The sequence below is a fragment of the Oncorhynchus mykiss genome, chromosome 12, assembly GCF_013265735.2.
Source record: "Oncorhynchus mykiss isolate Arlee chromosome 12, USDA_OmykA_1.1, whole genome shotgun sequence".
Classification (NCBI taxonomy): Eukaryota; Metazoa; Chordata; class Actinopteri; order Salmoniformes; family Salmonidae; genus Oncorhynchus; species Oncorhynchus mykiss.
The window spans coordinates 20,627,026-20,640,665 of record NC_048576.1 but is presented as its reverse complement, the minus strand read 5'-3'; the positions used below and the strand labels follow the sequence as shown (position 1 = coordinate 20,640,665).

The 13,640-nt window shown below is 41.6% G+C and overlaps 1 protein-coding gene across 1 annotated transcript in view; it reads left to right on the top strand.

The window, feature by feature from the left end:
* The first annotated feature begins 1,984 nt into the window (after window positions 1-1,984).
* Window positions 1,985-13,640, top strand: part of LOC110537157 (melanopsin-B-like) — a 30,709-nt gene continuing 19,053 nt past the window's right edge. Inside the window, exons 1-2 of the mRNA XM_036939493.1 lie at window positions 1,985-2,282; window positions 6,336-6,483. Coding sequence (XP_036795388.1) covers window positions 6,338-6,483 — 146 coding nt within the window. The 5' untranslated portion in view covers window positions 1,985-2,282; window positions 6,336-6,337. The remainder of the gene's footprint in view (window positions 2,283-6,335; window positions 6,484-13,640) is intronic.

Here is a 13,640-nt window from a genome sequence, read left to right as displayed (position 1 = left end):
GTCCCTCTCCCAGGACTCACACATGGCTGCTCATTTAAGAGGCCTGATGCTGGTCTAAAAGGTCTGATTGTCCCTTGATCCCCATGCAGTATCTCTTCAGTCTCTCCTCCCCTCGTTAGGGAGCAGGACTGGGCCACACTCTGCTCTTACCGCTCAGGTACCCTGGGCCCTGGATCCCCATGCAGTATCTCTTCAGTCTCTCCTCCCCTCCGTAGGGAGCTGGACTGGGTCACACTCTGCTCTTACCGCTCAGGTTCCCTGGGCCCTGGATCCCCATGCAGTATCTCTTCGGTCTCTCCTCCCCTCCGTAGGGAGCTGGACTGGGTCACACTCTGCTCTTACCGCTCAGGTACCCTGGGCCCTGGATCCCCATGCAGTATCTCTTCAGTCTCTCCTCCCCTCGTTAGGGAGCAGGACTGGGCCACACTCTGCTCTTACCGCTCAGGTACCCTGGGCCCTGGATCCCCATGCAGTATCTCTTCAGTCTCCCCTCCCCTCCGTAGGGAGCTGGACTGGGCCACACTCTGCTCTTACCGCTCAGGTACCCTGGGCCCTGGAGCTCCATGCAGTATCTCTTCAGTCTCTCCTCTCCTCCGTAGGGAGCAGGACTGGGCCACACTCTGCTCTTACCGCTCAGGTACCCTGGGCCCTGGATCCCCATTCAGTATCTCTTCAGTCTCTCCTCTCCTCCGTAGGAAGCAGGTCTGGGCCACACTCAGCTCTTACCGCTCAGGTACCCTGGGCCCTGGAGCTCCATGTACACGCAGATCTGATTAAGGCATCCAGGGTTAGAGAGAACAGAACTTTTTAGTAGTGAATTCTCTGTGGTGTTCAGCATGTACAGTAGTTATATAATGGATGGAGAATGGAGTCTAAGAATGAAATGCTGTAGATTTTAAATAATACAATAACGCAATTTGTATTTTGTAAGTAATAGAATTTTGACAGTTATTTGCTGCTTGTAGATTAAGCCATTTTGATGCATACAGTACATTCATATGTTTGAAGAGTAAAAATGACGGAGCTTATGAAGGTTGTACTATCTATACTTAGGGCCAGACAGCCTTAGGGACCGGTGTATATGGAGGAATTTGGGGAAGGGTCATGCATTTTCAATGTCAGTCCGGTGAGGGTTTACTTTTTTAATGTTTTATTTAGTCCAGGGGAGGGTTAGGTAATGTGTAATGAATGAAATGTCAATATTTTAGTTGCTCATTATATCTCCAGGTTGCCCGATGCCCCCTCATCTTTTTCTACTGTGGTGTGGTTCACTGCAGGTGCAATGCAGTCTGGACCAAACACAGGAGAAGAACCAGAGGCAAGCCGTTTTGGGCCTATAGATTGTTAGACTGCGAGCATTTGATGAAATGCACGCAATATCATAACTTTATATCTCTGAAACATTTTGTGAGTAGCAACGAATTGATGAGCGCAACTGGTGCAGATTAGGACAGACCGGGCCTAGCTACCGCACTGCTCGTGTGTGTTTCTCAACACCAGTAGGCCTATATCTTATGAGACTCTTCAGCATTAGTACATTTCTACGTGGGAATATCTAGAGTACAGTAAGAGGTTTCAGACATGATTTACATGAGTGAGTCATTTCCCCACTTACAGTTCTTGCTGCTCCCTCTAGTCCCCGTGCCTAACATGATCAGACTACCGAAACCTTAACACTGCAGCACGACCAAGTCCTACCACCCCCCAATCCTCCGAAAACACAGAAATGTCCTTATCGTGGAATTCAGTCAATGTCTACATGGTAAATGAATGCCATGCACAGTCCTACTAATTTAGATTTAAATGTTACATGCAACAATGACAAGTTGTGCCAAAAGCACATTGGGAATCAATGTAACGCATGACCAGTATGAGAACAGATGGGAGGTAGGGAAGCAGGGGAAGGAAGGGGGTGTGGGGAGGCTGCTCTTCTGCTCTCTCACTAGTGTTGCTCCCTGCTGGCTGGCTGTGAGGACGCAGACTGAGGCTGAGGTGAGAGGAAAAGCAGGGCAGTTGATTCCTGTAGCTTTGGGTGATTATCATCAGAGCATTTGAACAAACGTCAGGCTCCTCCTAACCCAGGGATTAGAGAGAGAGAGAGAGAGAGAGAGAGAGAGAGAGAGAGAGAGAGGCTGGGGTCTAGAACCTCATATACACATTTAAACCTTCAGCCTGTCTGCGTTTTCCAACACTTCCTATACATGCTGCACAGCCAAAGTCAATCTCCACCAGTCCATACTAACAGAGTCAACAGGAGGAGGAGGGCACCACTGGAGCAACAGGTATGTGGAGTTCAATTATTATTATTATTATTTCTTTATTATTTGTTGACAGTCATTTTTTCTCTGCTAACATAGACTGATTGATGGCTTTTGTGATTTGATGATGGAGCTTGTTTAGATTTTTAGTACTGTACCAAATCTGTCTTCAGATTGTTTGCAGTCTTGGGAGTTGAAAGCTATACTAATTCTGTAAAACCTTTTTTGATTCACCACACTGCACGGCATCCCTTCTTAAGACATTGAACACGTCTGGAATGTTTGAATTAGACTGTTATTCCTGGTATTTCTCTGGACATTAAAAAGCTCACATGATTCATCTGTAATATTGGAAAGACACTTGAAGATGATGTATTGTTTTGTTGAATAGTCATGACTGGTTCCAGCTATCTGTCATGTCGTAAGACGACGGTGGCAAAGGATATCATTACTACTTAACGTGGATCCAGGTTCAGTTTTGAGATCCACAGGCATCATTGGCATAGGGTTGGATGTTTCTGACTGGTCTTGGATCTGTGACAACGGGCAGCCTCTCCCCGCTTGGCTCGAAGGGATATGTAGTGATTTTGCCAACGCAGCCAGATATGTGCACAGTCTTGTACCCTCAACCTTTTTGAAACTAACATATCGTATTTCTTTATTAAATCTGACTTTATTAGTATAATGAGTAATACAGAAATCTCACCATTTAATTGACACAAGAGAAAACTAGAGAAAATAGCAACTCTAAAGAGCATGGCTACAATGAATGGCTAAATGAGTTCCGGACAAGAAGGGAACTCTGTCCCCTCCTCACCACTTTATTGCCGTATCAGTAAAATAAACTTTGCCTCTTGAGATTACTGTGAATCATTCTTGGTCAGCCACACTGATGGGGGTGGGGGGGTCCGTCAAATAAACAGCAGTTGAATGGTGCCCCCTCTGCTCTACCCTGATGTAGGTCACAGATAAAAGATGAATGGCTTTACATTAAGTTTCATAGTCGGAGTGACTGTGACAAGCAGCGTTTGGAAAGAAAACTTAGGAGCGACTGCACATACTATGAACAAAACTGAATGTATGGGCATTTCTGTCATATTGAAGTTTATGCTGCTTTTGGGTGGTGATGCAATTATTCAATATGTGGCATCATAGACTCATGAAGTCATAGACTATTTACACTGCACAAAAATATAAATGCAGCATGCAACAAAGATATGATTGAGTTACAGTTCAAATAAGGAATTATCATGCTTAACATGCTTAACATGAGGTGATGGCGGCGGATGAATGCCAGGACAAGGGGCCTCGGGATCTCGTCAAATTGAAATCGATAAAATGCAATTGTGTTCATTGTCCGCAGCTTACGCCTGCCCATACCATAACCCCACCGCCACCATGGGGCACGCTGTTCGCAACGTTGACATTAGCAAACCGCACGTCCACATGACGCAATAAACATTGTCTGCCACCTGCCCGTTACAGATGAAATCAGGATTCATCCGTGAAGAGCACACTTCTCCAGTGTGCCAGTGACCATCGAAGGTGAATATTTGCCCACTGAAGTCGGTTACCACACCGAACTGCAGTCAGGTCAAGACCCTGGTAAGGACAACGAGCATGCAGATGAGCTTCCCTGAGACGGTCTCTGACAGTTTGTGCAAAATTCTTTGGTTGTGCAAACTCACAGTTTCATCAGCTGTCCAGGTGGCTGTTCTCAGACGATCCCGCTGGTGAAGAAGCCAGATGTGGAGGTCCTGGGCTGTGGTTTTGTGGCCAGTTGGACGTACTGCCAAATTCTCTAAAACTACATTGGAGGCAGCTTATGGTAGAGAAATGAGCATTCAATTCTCTGGAAACAGCTCTAGTGGACATTCCTGCAGTCAGCGTGCCAATTGCACTCTCCCTCAAAACATCTGTGGCATTGTGCTTTGTGACAAAACTGCACATTTTAGAATGCTGTTTTAGAATGGAACATTTTATTTCAGCTCATGAAACACTTTACATGTTGCATTCATATTTTTGTTCAGTATACTTTAATGGAGACATTGGACTCAAACAGCATTTGTGTCAGTGTTAATAAATTATAATATTAATCACTGGGAAATGTCCATAACTCTAATGATTAAAGGAAGTGATTAAGCCTAGGCATTTGTGATGATGAAAAAAGCCATGCACATCCTTCAGTGTGTTGGCTTGGCTCTGTGTGACCGCAGTCCCATTGAGGTGCTGATTATAAGAGGATTTCTTTCTTTTGTTAATGTAATCGAATCAAAAGTGCCCATAGAGTCACGCAATGTGAAGCCATGCCCCTCCATGCCCCATCCTTGAGTGGAAAAGTCCCAAGGTCCGACCAAACTCTGATGTCACACCATTCAAGTTGAAATTTAAAATGGTTAGGGGTTAGGGTTTCAGGGTTAGGGTAGGGGTTGGGGTTTATGGTTATAGGGTAGGGTTTAGGTTATGATGTCTCAAGGATCCCGGATAGCACTAACCCTCCCTTAAATATGCACTATTTACGACCTTTTCCTGTTGAAAAAAGTTTTATTGTCACATACACTGGATAGGTGCAGTGAAATGTGTTGTTTTACAGGGTCAGCCATAGTAGTTCTGCCCCCCGGAGCAAATTAGGTGCTAGTTAAGTGCTCAATGGGAAATCAACAGATTTTTTCACCTTGTCAGCTCAGGTATTTGATCCACCAACCTTTCAGTTACTAACCCAACACGCTAACTGCTAGGCTACCTGCTCCCCTGAGGCAAATTAGCTAAAAAATAGACTGGAGTAGGACTTTCAAGGTTTCTAAATGTTATTGCTGTGCAATGTCCTGTCTGGACAGAGTTATGTAAAGCCATGTTGACTACACCTCAGCAGCTCAACCTCAAGGCTGTACCTGGAAGTGATCAATATCTGAACCACAGGACACATTTCACCTGTGGGATGATAGGAGGTCAGATAATGCATTTGGATTAGTTATGAGAGCATTTGTCTTACTACCGTGTTCCATTCTGGGTGGGATGGAAATCAGTCAATGTTCACTACTGATATCATAGAGCCGAGACAAATGCCATGTAAGACCGTTATGAGGAAAGATTTGCTTATACACTCGGCATCTGCTGTAATCATGTCAAACCTATTGAAACTTTGTCTGATAGAAACAAATAACTCATGACAGCAACTTGTTGTAAGCAACCTATTATTCTTCAGCAGGAAGTGTATGTCTGATAAAACTAATACATCACAGCAGTTTGTATGCACAATTTATTTCACTCATCCCTTCAATTCACATTCCTATAGTGTATTTGTAATTGTATTTATCAGGGATCCCCATTAGCTGCTGCCAAGGCAACATCTACTCTTCCTGGGGGAACATATTAAAGCTCTTACATTACATGTAAAACAAAAGATGAAACAGTACATCATATAACATTGTTCCATCACTACAAATATACAATACAAAATGTACAATACAACAATGTAAAAATATCACCATATAACAATATTACAGTGTATGCACATGTGTGTCTCTTCACAGTCCTCACTAGTAGGAAGAGCCTAGTATACATGCCTTCTGAATATGTTGAAAGACTCTGTGCATTGTTCCACTGCTATGATGAGACATAGGATGTGACATTTCAGCTAAACAGAGGTTGAGAAGGCAAGCCAGCCTGTTTGAATAGATGACAGTACTTTACATTAGGAAATGGGAGAAACTGTTTCTGGACTGAAGGAACTGAAGGAAAGCATCAAAGGTTTACATGAGTGAATATGCAGAGGGGGACTGGGTGGTTTGTTTGATTTATAACCCCCAGATATTTGAATGGATGCTGATGGTACACAGTCTTATATAATGAGAAGAGAGAGAAAACGGAGAAACATAAATGGAGAGAGAGAGAGAGAGAGCGAGAAAGCGTCACAAGAGAGATGTTGTGAAAGAGGGAGAGAGAGAGAGAGAGAGAGAAAGAAAGCGAGAGAGAGATGTTGTGAAAGAGAGAGATCTATGGTTAAAGTGCTTTAGTGAAAGTGTTTTATGATGCATTAGGTTGTTCATATGGACTGAGCTTCTCTCTCTGTCCCAGACATGTCAGGCATGGACAACATGGACCGAGGTTTTTTCCGGAAGGTAGACGTGCCAGACCAAGCTCATTACATCGTGGCCTGCTTCGTTGTGGTGATCGGAGCAGTGGGGGTCGGTGGGAATGCCCTGGTGATGTACGCCTTCTTCAGGTAGGCCACAGTACCTAAGGGAAGAAGTATTTGGAGAAGAGAGGGCAAGTGTTTCTAGGGTGGGTGCCAGTCTGTTTATTCTCTCTTGCAGAATGGCACTGAGGTTGATGTGTTTCTGTTTTTTTCCCTGAAAACCTGATATTGTTTGATTCACCGAAGTAATTTCTAGGTGTTTACAGAATAGATTTTTCTATGCAGGGTATTTAAAGAGGACATTTGGATTTCTGAAGGTCTTTGAGAGATTTGAGAACAGGCATGCCTCACATTTCAACTACATCTTCTATTTAATCTTTCCTGGATTTTCACACCCTTTGGTTTAAGCTTTGTGATTTGTCCTCATCTGCCTGTTCTTTACAGAATCCGATCCTTTAAAATTCCTAAAAACTGTTCATGTTCAGGTCTTCGGTAATGGAGTAGTCACTATTCATAAATCATTATCCCTGGTTCATCATTGGCCAGCTGAGAGAAAGTGAACCTCAAAGGTTGCAGCAGGATGATGTGTTTGATTTAACAATGTGATGTTGAGCGTCATGTGTTTTGACATGGTACTGTTCTGACACTACTAAGACTTATTTCCGACGGTGCTGGAAGCGACAGAGCGAGGCTTGCTAATGCTGGGTGACAGAAAGAAGTCACACATTGTCCGGCTGGCTGGTCTGGTGCGGTGGTGACACACAACTGATTTACTTTTAGTTCACGTTGAACAACAAACTGGAGCTCTCAGATATACAAATAATGAATGGCATGCCAAGCAAACAGCTGTCTATTTTACATGTAATTAACAACAAGAAGAAAAACTAATTACAGGAGTTAGGTGGCTGGGTTTTTCAACTGTTGAGATCTCGAGGGCCACTGTGTATTTTGGTTGTTATCCCTACTCTCAAATCATGAAGTGCTTCACGGTTGGAGAGAAGACATTCCTCTAGACACTGTGACCCTTCATAGACCCCCTTCATGGAAGGCATTAGTGAAATCTGCTGTACGTATTGTACCATTCAGTAAAAGTAGCTAAGGTGCAGGAAGATTAGAGACCACAGTGAAGAAAGTTTCTGCACTCTTAGATAAAATGCTAATTCCAGTCATTTCATGTGCTTAGCTTTCGGTCATAGCAGACCTTTGACAAAGCTAACATAGTAGCTAGGTCTACTACTGCTTTCATCGAAAACAATGCACACTCAATTACTGATATCTGTATCTGATCTAAGAGCACAGAGACATTTTCTCTTCCACTAAGGTATGGCATACCTATGATGTTTAATTAGGTATTATCATATGCACAGGCTACACACATCTAATTGGTTAAACATGTGTGATCCAATTTGTGTTGTTCACAGTTCTACAGCAATATCCCATTCTTGCATGTGATTGATTTCTACCTGAGCCGAGAGCTTTGATTTTATTTAATTTAGTATCCCCATTAGCACCATTGGCGACAGCTAGTCTTTCTGGGGTCTGACACATGATGAAAAAATGCTTTAAATGTTAATATTTTTAAAATGTATGTAAATTGTAGACATTCCAAATGTATACTGTATACAATGCATTTGGAAAGTATTCAGACACTTTGACTTTATCCACATTTTATTACACTACAGCCTATAAAATGAATTAAATGTTGTTTTCACCTCATCAATCTACGCACAATACCCCATAATGACAAAGCAGGTTTCCATATAAGATCTCTGTACTTTGCCCTGTTTATCTTTGCCTCAATCCTGACTAGTCCCCCAGTCCCTGCCGCTGAAAAACATCCGAACAGCATGATGCTGTCACCACCATGCTTCAACACAGGGATGGTGCCAGGTTTCCTCCAGACGTGACGCTTGGCATTCGGGCCAAAGAGTTCAATCTTGGTTTCATCAGACCAGAGAATCTTGTTTCTCAGTCTTAAAGTACTTTAGGTGCCTTTTGGCAAACTCCAAGTGGGCTGTCATGTGCCTTTTACTGAGGAGTGGCTTCCGTCTGGCCACTCTACCATAAAGACCTGATTGATGGAGTGCTGCAGAGATGGTAGAACGTCTGGAAGGTTCTCCCATCTCCAAAGAGGAACGCTGGAGCTCTGTCAGAGTGAACATCGGGTTCTTGGTCACCTCCCTGAGCAAGGCCCTTCTCCACTGATTGTTCAGTTTGGCCAGGCAGCCAGCTCTAGGAAGAGTATTGGTGGTTCCAAACTTCTTCCATTTTAAGAATGGCAGACATTTTTTGGTAACCTGATCTGTGCCTCGACACAATCCTGCCTCGGAGCTCTACGGACAATTCCTATGACCTCATGTCTTGGTTTTTTGCTCTGACATGCACTGTCAACTGTCGGACATTATATAGACAGGTGTGTGCCTTTCCAAATCATGTCCAATCAATTGTGTTTACCACAGGTGGACTCCAATCAAGTTGTAGAAACATCTCAAGGGTGATTAATGGAAACCGAATGCCCCTGAGCTCAATTGAGTCTCATTGCCTAGGGTCTGAATAATTATGTAAATAAGGTATTTCTGTTTTTATTTTTACATATATAACCTGTTCTCGCTTTGTCATTATGGGGTATTGCATGTAGATTGATGGGGAATTTGTTAATTTAATATATTTTAGAATAATGCTATAACGTAACAAAATGTGGAAAATGGAAGGGGTCTGAATACGTTCCGAAAGTACTGTATATACAGTGCCTTCGGAAAGTATTCTGACCCCTTGACTTTTTCCACATTTTGTTACTTGACAGCCTTATTCTAAAATTGATTAAAACATTTTTCCCCCTCATCAATCTACACACAATACCCCATAACGACAAAGCAAAAACAGGTTTTTAGAAATGTTTGCTAAAAAAGCGTATATTCGATGGTGCTCGAAGCAGCAGAGCGAGGCTTGCTCATGCTGGGTAACAGACAGATTTTTTAAAAATATATTTGCAAAAATGTCTAAAATTTGTTTTCGCTTTGTCATTATGGGGTATTGTGTGTAGATTGCTGAGATTTTTAAATCTATTTTGGAATAAGGCTGTAACGTAACAACATTTGGAAAAAGTCAAGGGGTCTGAATACTTTCCGAAGGTACTGTATTTAACAAATTCCGTCAATAACGGATTATAGCGGTCCTTGGCTGGTATGGTTACACGTGGTCTGCATTTGAGAGGCTGGTTGGACATACTCTCTAAAACGACATTGGAGGCAGCTTATGGTAGAGAAATGAACATTCAATTATCTTGCAACAGCTCTGCAGTCAGCATGCCACCTGCACGCTCCATCAAAACTTCATCTGTGGAATTGTGACAAAACTGTACATTTTAAAGTGGTGTTTTATTGTCCTCAGCACAAGGTGCACCTGTAAGGTGGATGGATTATCTTCGCAAAGGAGAAATGCTCACTAACAGGGATGTAAACGAATTTGTGCCAAAAATTTGAGAAAAATATGTTTTTTGTGCGTGTGCAAAATGTCTAGGATTTTTTATTCCAGCTCATGAAACATGGGGACCAACACTAGACATGTTACATGTTATATTGTGTGTGTGTGTGTGTGTGTGTGTGTGTGTGTGTGTGTGTGTGTGTGTGTGTGTGTGTGTGTGTGTGTGTATATATATATACACACCTGTGTGTCATATATATTATATTGAGTATATAAAGCTCTTTCCATGACATAGACTGACCAGGTGAATCCAGGTGAAATCTATGATCCCTTATTGATGTCACTTGTTAAATCCACTTCAATCAGTGTAGATGAAGGGGAGCAGACAAGTTAAAGAAGGATTTTTAAGCCTTGAGACATGGAACGCTTCCGACACCTTGTAGAGTCCATGCCCCGATAAATTGAGGCTGGTCTGAGGGAAGAAGTGGGGTTGAGGCGGGGTGCAACTCAATATTAGGAAGGCATTCCTAATGTTTGGTATATTCAGTGTATATAAAACATTAAGAATACCTGCTCTTTCCATTCACATTTCCAGGTGAATCCAGGTGAAAGCTATAATCCGTTATTGACCCCATTTGTTAAATCCACTTCAATCAGTGTAGAATAAGGGGAGGAGACAGGTTAAAGAAGGATTTTTAGGCCTTGACACAATTGAGACATGGATTGTGTATGTGTGCCATTTAGAGGGTGAGTGGGCAAGACAAAAGATGTAAGTGCCTTTGAACAGTGTATGATAGTAGGTGCCTGGCACACTGGTATGTGTCAAGAGCTGCAACGCTGCTGGGGTTTTCACGCTCAACTGTTTCGCTTGTGTATCAAGAATGATCCACCACCCAAAGGACATCCAGCCAACTTTACACACCTGTGTAAGCATTGGCTTCAACATGGGCCAGCATACCTGTGGAAAGCTTTCGACACCTTGTGGAGTCTATGCATTGACAAATTGAGGCTGTTCTAAGAGCAAAAGTAGGAGGGTGTTCCTTATATTTTGTACACTCAGTGTACACAGTACAGAAACAAAGACGACAAGTAAAGACGCAAAAATGTTGTTTTTAGAAAGAAACACAAAAACAATATAACCAAAGAATAATCATTTGTGAGTGTGTTTACAGTGTGTGTTATAGTGTGTGTGTGTGAGCGTCCATCTATCACTTAACATACACGTCAGTACATACACACAAATATTAGGTCACATGGGGGAGAGGCGTTGTGCCGTGAGGTGTTGCTTTATTTGTTTTCTGAAATCAGGTTTGCTGTTCCCTTGCGCTATGTGAGCTGGAAGAGCTCACTAGGTTATACACATAGCTACAGTTTAGGTTGTCTGGTAGGAGCGTGACTGACTCCAAGCTAGGGGCTTTATTCCGCTAGCTGTCAGTGGCTCACTCCACACCGCAGTGGAGACGGCAGTAGAGATGGCAAGGTTCCCTGGGTGTGCTGCTGACATGCTTTGTGCATTAAGAAGATCCTTGACTGATGCTGCGACACGGTACTCCCCTGCAACCATTCAATCTCTGCTGTAGCCACACATGTATATTTACCCTTCACCTCCCCCAAACATTGTATAGAAACACAATCCACACACACTGTGTTATAACTATACTATAGAAACACAATCCACACACTGTGTTATAACTATACTATAGAAACACAATCCACACACACTGTGTTATAACTATACTATAGAAACACAATCCACACACGGTGTTATAACTATACTATAGAAACACAATCCACACACACTGTGTTATAACTATACTATAGAAACACAATCCACACACTGTGTTATAACTATACTATAGAAACACAATCCACACACACTGTGTTATAACTATACTATAGAAACACAATCCACACACGGTGTTATAACTATACTATAGAAACACAATCCACACACACTGTGTTATAACTATACTATAGAAACACAATCCACACACTGTGTTATAACTATACTATAGAAACACAATCCACACACTGTGTTATAACTATACTATAGAAACACAATCCACACACTGTGTTATAACTATACTATAGAAACACAATCCACACACTGTGTTATAACTATACTATAGAAACACAATCCACACACTGTGTTATAACTATACTATAGAAACACAATCCACACACTGTGTTATAACTATACTATAGAAACACAATCCACACACTGTGTTATGACTATACTATAGAAACACAATCCACACACTGTGTTATAACTATACTATAGAAACACAATCCACACACTGTGTTATAACTATACTATAGAAACACAATCCACACACTGTGTTATAACTATACTATAGAAACACAATCCACACACTGTGTTATAACTATACTATAGAAATACAACCCAAACACACTGTGTTATAACTATACTATAGAAACACAATCCACACACACTGTGTTATAACTATACTATAGAAACACAATCCACACACACTGTGTTATAACTATACTATAGAAACACAATCCACACACACTGTGTTATAACTATACTATAGAAACACAATCCACACACTGTGTTATAACTATACTATAGAAACACAATCCACACACTGTGTTATAACTATACTATAGAAACACAATCCACACACACTGTGTTATAACTATACTATAGAAACACAATCCACACACTGTGTTATAACTATACTATAGAAACACAATCCACACACTGTGTTATAACTATACTATAGAAACACAATCCACACACTGTGCTATAACTATACTATAGAAACACAATCCACACACTGTGTTATAACTATACTATAGAAACACAAGGATGTATTTTAAGCCTAAAAGCAATGGTGCTGATTTAAATTATATCACCTTACACCTGTTTTAGTCATTTTTGGTTTTATGATAATATTATCTAATCGTCATGATAAAAGTAATAAAATGCTTCAGTACCAGTGCTATCATTACATAACAAATTCCAAACTCAGTGAATATTTGAGCTTAATTAACTTGGACCATATGCTACCCTGTGATGATGTGTGTGCATGTGCAAAGGCAATTGTTTGACATTTCACATCAAAGCAGAAAGTGTGGGAGGCATCAGCTTTTTAATGCTCACTGACACAGATTTGTCCAGTGCGCAGGAAGAATTGCACACGTTATGTATGACAGCCATCAAAGACAGCTCTGGGTGAACAGGGTGTGTAACTCCATATACAGTCCTGTATGTTTCTTTTTAACTTACACATTTAAAAGGCCTCTGTGTTTAAAGGGATACTTCAGGATTTTAGCATGCTAGTAGATACCCATAGACCTTCAGTCATTGTGCTAACGCTAGTTAGCATTGGCTTGTGAAACTACCTTTAACTTCCTTCATACTGGATGGACACAGAAACATCTGACTCTGGAGAAAGTCCCAAAGTATCTCTTTAAGAATACGTTTTTGTCATTTCAAAGGGGAATCATTTTGCGGTCATCGTTGCTATAGTTGTTGTTAAAGATTATGTTGCTGGGAACAGTGAAAAGGGCTCCAGATACTTATTATGGTTTGCAATAACATCAACTCCAGGCACGTGAAAAGGAGTTTGTGTACACTTAATATATATGTTCCTTTCCCTCACTCCCTAGCTGGCATGTCTATAAATTAGTCTCAAAATGGCATTCAGAGAAGTAGCATAATAGGAAGTGATTTTCTACAAAAGTCTGATTTCCAACTACGTTTACTCAGCTTGGCGGAATCAGGCATGAGCTCTGACCTCCACCACTGTAAACAGACCCAGCATGGGGGTAGCGTGCAGATTGACTACCAATCT